Source organism: Ammospiza caudacuta, chromosome 2 (genome assembly GCF_027887145.1).
Source record: "Ammospiza caudacuta isolate bAmmCau1 chromosome 2, bAmmCau1.pri, whole genome shotgun sequence".
Lineage (NCBI taxonomy): Eukaryota > Metazoa > Chordata > Aves > Passeriformes > Passerellidae > Ammospiza > Ammospiza caudacuta.
In genome coordinates, this window is record NC_080594.1 from 33152193 (window position 1) to 33160247 (window position 8055).

At 42.1% G+C, this 8055-nt stretch overlaps 1 gene segment (V, D, J or C); it reads right to left on the reverse strand.

The window, feature by feature from the left end:
- Nucleotides 1–8055, reverse strand: part of LOC131571978 (T-cell receptor beta-2 chain C region-like) — a 43975-nt gene that overhangs the window by 12161 nt on the left and 23759 nt on the right. The window contains 1 exon segment of the C gene segment in view: nt 2797–2812. Coding sequence covers nt 2797–2812 — 16 coding nt within the window.

The window sequence follows — 8055 nt, forward strand, 5'->3', positions numbered from 1 at the left end:
AAGGGACTGTCCAGCTGGGATGCTTTCTTTGGTGAGCCAGTAAAAGCACAGCTAAATCTTCATGTGGCTCCAAGGTCTGCTTTTGCTCTTCCACAAGTCGGTGTTCTTAGCTGCTGACACAAATGTGTAATTTCTCACAGACCAGTATATTGCTGGCTGAATGCTGAGCTGTCATTCCATGATTGAGAGGGTCTGGGTGTTGGAGGCCAGACAGAAACCAAGGATCAGTGGATTCGTAAATGATTTTCTGGACCCATTTATATCAGTGGCTATAACTTGGACCATCTTTGCAGAAGGATTTCCAGCAGAAGTACACCTGTTCTGTTTCATTCTGAAGAGTTGTTCTTAATATCTGGAGCACAGTATTTCACAACTCGGATCTTGTTAGTCAGAAGCAGGATGATAGATCAAGATAGCAAAGGCACAAAAATTGTGTTTAATCATATCTTAGTTTTCTTCACTTTTCCAGACAGGCATGCACATTCCCTGCTGGGTAATCTTCCTGGGATCTGTAATTCACTTTTACAGAAATCAAGACATCTCCACCAGCCATTTTTTCTCACAACAAAAACCACAGTTAAACATAAACCTCATGAACCCTCTGTTTGTTTCTAGCCTGCCAGATACATCCTAGATATCCTATTCTATATATAGAATATATTCTGTTCTATTCTATACAACTCTATATATAGAACCTATGCCATTCTCCATTATTTTCTGAACATATAAGATTCAAAATTATTATTGCAACTGCTTCTTTTCTCCCTAGTACTTTTATAAAATACATTTAATTTCAATGACCTTCAGTAATCCTGATATTGCATCTTGCACACAATTGGGATACTTCTGGGGTTCTATCTTTCTCTCTTTTTTCTCTTTTTCTCCATTTTTCTTTTTAAGGGCCTATCTGTGCACTGAAAAATAAGACATTTGAAGGAGAAATCTGGTTAATGATCTGAACAAATCTGAGGACAAGCAATTAGACAAGGAGAGTAGCTGTTTCATGAGAAACTTAGAATAGTGGCTTTTTGTGCAGGTGCAATTCAGGCTGGCTAAAGAAGTACTGCATGGGAGAAAAATGTCCCTTAGAGCTGGAAGAGGGAACTGTAATCAAAGAATTCACAATGGCAATAAACCTAGAGAGCTCTGTGGTTTGCTATTGCCACTTGGAAATTGCACAGCTGTGAGCACTCAAGAGCCATTTCATTAAATTGCTGTATGTTCAAGGTGACTGATAAGTTTGTTATCACAAGGCCTAAAAATTGCCTTTGCCACTCAAAACTAAACGTGCTGTGGAGGTGAGAAGTAAAAAGGATCCTTCCTCTGTTGTATTACCAGAGCTGAAAAAAAAAAAACCAAAAAACAAACAACAACAACAAAAAAAAAACCAAAAAAACAAAACCAAAAACCCAACAAAAAAACCCAAACCAAAACAAAAAATCACCCCAAAGCCTCCATCAAAGTGTTTATATTTCTTCATAATTCCACTATGAACTAGTTTTATGAAACTTTCACAGGGAATTTGGATCAGCAGTAATAATTCAATAATTCCAGACAGCATCAGTGTGAACATGTTTTACAAAGATGATGTCTTCAAAAAGATCAGAGGCTGAAGAAAAAAGGAACTCAGTATGTCTCTGGTATGTGAGAAACAACACTTTCCAGTGCTTCCCTGCTGTTTGTCTGTAGCCTGACATGAACAGGGAGGAGATCATGGACCTGAGAGTGTTCTGAGGAGCAGAGGAGCACTCCTTGAGAGCAAGAAGTTGTGTGTTACGTTTGCTGCTGAGCAGTTCTTGAAGTCAGGAGAATATTGGCTCCAAGGGTGTCACTTGTCTGGATTTCCCTAGCCCACAACACTTTACTTTCTTTCAGAGCACAGGTAGGTTTATGTAGTGTGGTTTCTCAGGAGACTTGGATGCTGCCATGAAACTGAGTGATCCATCTTGGCACTGCAGGAGTCTTCCAGCAATGCTGGAGATATGGAGCGTGAGGATCTTTTACAGGACCTGCTCCCAGCTGATTCCTGCCCCTTGCTCTCACCAGCTATTCTTACCACCTCCCACTCCTTTTCTTGCTGTGATCACACAGCATGTGTCACTTCAGCATACCCATATCCAGCTTTGTCCACATCATGGAGCAGCACATTCGCTACCTGTGATAGCCAAGTGCTTCATATGCCATGCCCTCCACATGAGCACATGAAACAATCAATTGGTTCATGCTCAGCGGTAGGTATGCAGACTGTCAGGGCCACAGCATAAAAACAGAATCCAAAATACACAGGGTATAGCCACACTTTTTAAAAAATACCTTTTGCTCTTTTATGGGCTGTTTGCCTTCCTTTGGAGAAAAGGTAAGTCCTACGTTGTGCAATAAAAGCAGGAGCATGGACAGGCAATGGCAGGTGAGGGAACCCTAATAATACCCTACCCTCAGCATTCCAGGTCTATCATGGAAGAACAAATAGTTCATCAAAAGTTCAGCTCTGCAAGCAATGGAGACAGAGGCACAATGGGAGGAAATTTCTGCCTTCAGCTGTTTCTCACAAGTAACAGCAGCTCTTTGTGGTTTCTTTTCTCTGCCTATGAAGTTCTGCCCTGAAGGGATGCCTGGGTCCAGCTCAGAACTGTATGCATTCCTGTAGCAGGGAAGAAAGGGATCCTGCAATTAAGTAGTGTGTGGAGCAGGTGAATAAAATGATGCAGTGCACACTGTTGCTCATAAAGATGCCAAGGGACAGTTCCTTCCACAATGGGCAGGTATGCCTGGTCCCCTGGGTATGTTTTCCTCCACTGTTACTGGCCCAATCCTCCTAAGTCCATAATCAGGGGCTCAGCTCTTCTCACACACCAATCAGTTTCTCATTGGGCACCTCAGTTCTGTGTAGATCATGACTATGGGGAAGAACTTTGAATTCTCTGGCAGCTCTGTATTATTTTACCGGTGCTGTGGGAGTATCTGTGGAGAACTAGTGCCCTGGGACATGACTGTGCTTCTGGAGTACCAATCAGCAGAAATATCTGCTGCCTTATCTAACCATACGAGCTGTGCCTCAGTTCTCTATGCTGATCTATGGGTTTGTATTTCTGTCTTTGCCTTCAAAGACAGAGACTGCTGCACTGCTCTATCTCACTCCCATTCAAAATATCCTGGGTCTATTGCCCCAACCTCTATGAAGTCTTATTTCTGCTCTTCCTCTTCCCCTCTCCTAACTGTCTCACATTTTTCAAAGACTCCATCTCTCACTCAGAGAAGGTGGGGATTTTATCTTGGTGTTCAACCCTGTCGCTACACTGTGTGACCGCTCGCAGCACAGAAATACGTGGCTCCATCCTGGGCTGTCACATTTTTGATTGTCATCAGAGAGTAATTAGTATTCTGTCTGGTTACTTCAAACTTGGCCTCAGAGTAACCATCCTCATAAGAGTTATACCTCCAGGAAGTACTGCTGACTATTAACTTCAAACCATTTCTTGGAGGCTGCTGGTACCAGAACATATAGGCAAGGTTACTGTAATTCTGATAGCAGGCGATGGTCAGAGAGCCTCCAGGTCTCAGAATGATTTTTTCAGGCCACTGAGCAATGTAGGCTCCAATCCCAACACCTGCATTAATAGGAGATAACAAGAGAGAGTGAGGAGAGGGGGTACAGATGATGATCAAAGGGGTCCTCTACCTTACAGTAGCCCTGCATGGCCTGGATGAGAGCCCTGCTGCAGATGGATCTGTTGTCTCTCACCAGGTAAAAGAGCAAGCACAACAGCCAGCATGGCCCTCCAGCTCTCCCAGGACAGTGTGCTCCTGCTCACTGTTAGACAAGAGTTAAGAGACCCATGCCCCTCCCCTTGCCCTGATTTGTCTGTCAGGTTTGGGCAGGGAAGAGAGAAGGGACTGTCCAGCTGGGATGCTTTCTTTGGTGAGCCAGTAAAAGCACAGCTAAATCTTCATGTGGCTCCAAGGTCTGTTTTAGCTTTTCCACAAGTCGGTGTTCTTAGCTGCTGACACAAATGTGTAATTTCTCACAGACCAGTATATTGCTGGCTGAATGCTGAGCTGTCATTCCATGATTGAGAGGATCTGGGTGTTGGAGGCCAGACAGGAACGTAGGGTCAGTGGATATCCTATTCTGTATATGTAATATATTCTATTCTGTTATATACAGTTCTATATATAGAACTTATCCCACTCTCCATTCTTTTCTGAATATATGATTCAAAATTATTATTGCAACTGCTTCTTTTCTCCCTAGCACTTTTAATGAAATACACATAATTACTGCCAATCACCTACAGTAATCCTGATATTGCACCTTCAAAAACTCTGAGATACTTCTGTGGTTTTTTCTTTTTCTTCATATTTTGTTGTTATCCCCTCTCCCATATTTTCCAGATGCTCTAGAGAGATTTATATCTTCCCTAGGCCTCTAGACATTTGTATAAAAGGCATGTTCTTTCTATAAGCCTGGCAATATTGTGCTTAGAGCCTGAGGCCTAGTTCCTGAATCCTCCAGGATTCAGAGCAGTGGAAATCTCAAAAATCTGGCAGTGAATGTTCCCTGTGTCACTTTTTAAATCCGTCTTTTTAAGGGAGTTGACAGAAATTGCCTGAGTAGTTATAGCTTCTTCCTGATCAGGAATAAAAATGCATTTTATATGATGTATAAAAGTTTTGTATGATTTCTAGTGTCAGGAACACTTTGCATCTAAGAAATAGGCGTTTGGCCAGTTCTTGGGTTTTCTCAGGAGAAATTATTCCATACCTGTGCTGCCATGAGGTTGAACCCTGTGCTGGAGATATTACAGTTTCAATGACTTGTCAAGGAATTACAGGTGATATGGACCTTTTTAATTACCTTCCATAACTTTTAAATTTTTCTTTGAATTTTTATGCTGTTTTCAAAGTCAATAGATCAGTTAGCAATAAATTTGAACAAATTTAATATAATTCCATATCCTTTTATGTTTCAATACTGATTATTCTTTGATGCATACTTTTAGCTTTTACTCCTCACAGGCTTTTCTTCTTTTTATGGAAGGTTTATTTTGATTTTACTTGTTCTTCATTTTATTTTATTGACATTTTGCCCTTTCACCTTACTGCTAGGATGGGACACTTTTAGACACTTCCATGGAGCCTGCTGAGACAGTTCCATAGGACACTGCTGCTTTGATCAATGTCCCAAAATGCATGCCTTTTGCATGAAGACAGTAAGGATTTTTAGTTTGATTATTGTCTGTCATGCCAAACCTGTTAAAAGCCTTTTTTTCCCAGTAGTAATCAGACCTTAAATCCTGGAGGGAGAAACTGTTTCAGAGACTTGATGGGAAATTAAACAGATTGTGGAGCTGTGGGAAGTAATTCTAAGATTGTTCTGTGTAAGAAGTCTGAGACAAGGAAAAAAACATTTCAATGCAGTTGGGCTACACCTTCTTCTTTAATCACTTATGTTAGAATTTATTACTCATTCCAGGATGAAGAAATTTTATTCAGATGAGCTTTCCTGTCTCAGGAAACAAAAGATGATTGCAGACTTTCCAAAGGAAGGAAGCAACTGGAAGATGTAACTCAGGACCTCTAGTGTGTCTCTTGGGAATTGCTTAATATGTTACTGCCTTTTGAAGAGTAGCTAAATTGACAGACCTTTCATTTTTCAGTTCAAAATGTCTAATTCTTTCAGTCTGTTTTCTTCTAAGATTAAAGATAAGACAAGGGGAAACAAAAAAGCACCAAGATAAAGGCAGATATGATCAGTCTTCCCAAGTAAGACCCTGAACTACTGCACTCAGGGAAGAATAGATGCAGAAAAGTGGAGGAATACAGTTATAAAATGGGCCATTCACAGGTAAGCACGATGCTAGTGAGTATGCTTGTCTGCCTATGCTTTGTTCTGGCTTAGCTCAGTCTTACTAAGCCCTGTCTTACTAAATTCCATTTCTAAGTATTTACCTGAGGGAAGAACTGTCTATTCTATGTGCATGTGTTTTGTGTCTGGACATCTACGGGCTAGGAACTGGAGTCAGACCACAGGCAGCAGCAGCTGGAGAGAGCAGACTAGGTGAACTTAAGCAGCAGACACTGGAGAAGGGCCACAGGCTAGAGGGGCCATGTGTTCCCTGTGCTGGCAGCTGGGGACAGGAAGGGTGTGCAAGTGTGTGATCACTAGTGAACGTGAAGCCAGACTACCTGGCAGGTAAGTGAGGTGACCTGGGCTCCAAGTGTGTGTCTCTAATGACCAGAACAGTGAGAGGTGGCAACAAGAGGAAGCAGGGGAGTCACAGACATTTTTTGGAGAGGAAGCTGTGTGAGAGGTGTGTGTGTGGACATAATGGCAACTGGACTGCAGCTCTAAGGGACTCAGAGGTCCAAGATGTAACTAGGAACTGGAACTGGTCTAGAACCCTGATTTCCCACTGTGAACCCCAGCCAGAACCATGTGTTCACCTGTGTAGAGATGTATGTATGCTTGGTATTTATTGGTATAAATACTGGGGAGACATTCTCATTCTCACTGCCAGCTGGGCCAGGGAGCCTGGAGCTGTGGTAGCTTCCCCTCTGTCAGCCCAGCCTAACAGTGAGCCTTGGTGAAAAACATGAGATCACCTCCTTAAGGGTAAAAGAGACCATTGAAGAGTTATGACAATGAGGAAAAGGCTGAGGTATGCTGCCCATATGGAAGAGAAGCAAGGGAATAAGGAAAAGATTCCTACTGAAGAGTGTTTAACATACACTGGTAACAGCAAGTACTGGCTTAGCAGAGGTTTATGCTAGATTTGGAAACTAATGTCATGAAACAAGAGCATCAGGCAAAGGTGGTCTTCCATCTCCCAAATGTTAGAGAAAAATGCCTGTTGCAAAGCAAGGAAGGCACTGGAAACCCGTTATCCGACCTACATGTAGGCTTAGTTCCTAAAGTCTGGACTAGAATTGCATCCAAGACAGTGGTGACTGTGAGCATCAGATGGCTCTGTAGTTTTAGGGGATTTGAGGCATCTCAGGCCAGTCCCTTTCAGTAGTCTACACTAGTACAGGAAGGTCCTCCAGGGCCAATTCTTTGCCGACAATTTTTAGAGGAATCCTTCCTCCTCAGGCTTGTCATCCCTTGCCCAGTCAGACCCATGTTGCTCCTTTCTTTACAGCTCTCACCCCCAAACAGTCCAGTCAAATTCTATTTCCAATGGAAGTAGCTTGTCTGCTTATTTGGTGAAAGTTTCTTTTCCTCATCCGTTCTATTTCACCATGCCAGCCTTGCTGGCCGCCATCCCTAAACTTCTTCCCAAGGTTTTCAGACCATCTGACTTTCCACATCACCACCTTTACGCTTTTCCCAGTCCTTCCTTGTGTTCTTTTTTGTCTGTCCTAAACTCTCCATCCCATATTTTTATAGCAAAGAGTCAGCTTGTAGGTTTAGAGATGTTAAAATTGCCCAGTTTGTATAGGCTTGGGGTACATAGACCCTCCAGGGAAGGTTCTTCAGCTCTCTTGCAGATCATGTGCTGCATGAGATGGATTAAATAAATATTGTATTTGCAGGGAGCCCCGATGAAGGCAGGAATGATGCATCTGACTCCATGTTCTCAGAAGGCTAATTTATTACTTTATTATATAATATTATATTATATTATATTATATTAAAAAATACTATACTACACTATACTAAAGAATACAGAAAAGATACTTACTCAATGCTAAAAAGATAAAAATGAAAACTCATTACTCTTTCCCAACACAGTTTGTTTCCCAACTGGCCAATGAGTCAAAACAACTCACACCAGAATCCAATCAGGCAATCACCTCTGGGTAAACAATCTCCAAACATATTCCACACATGAGCACAACACAGGAGAAGCAAATGAGATAAGAATAGTTTTCCTTTTCTCTGAGGCCTCTCAGCTTCCCAGGAGACAAATCCTGGGCAAAGGAATTTTTCAGGGAATGTGAAGGCCACAAATAAATACTTTCAAATTTGATGTCCCCCTCTGCTATGTCCTTTCAAGGCCCTTCCTTCCTGGTCCAGCCATTTGCTGAAGATTACTGGGACACAGTCTGTTTCCA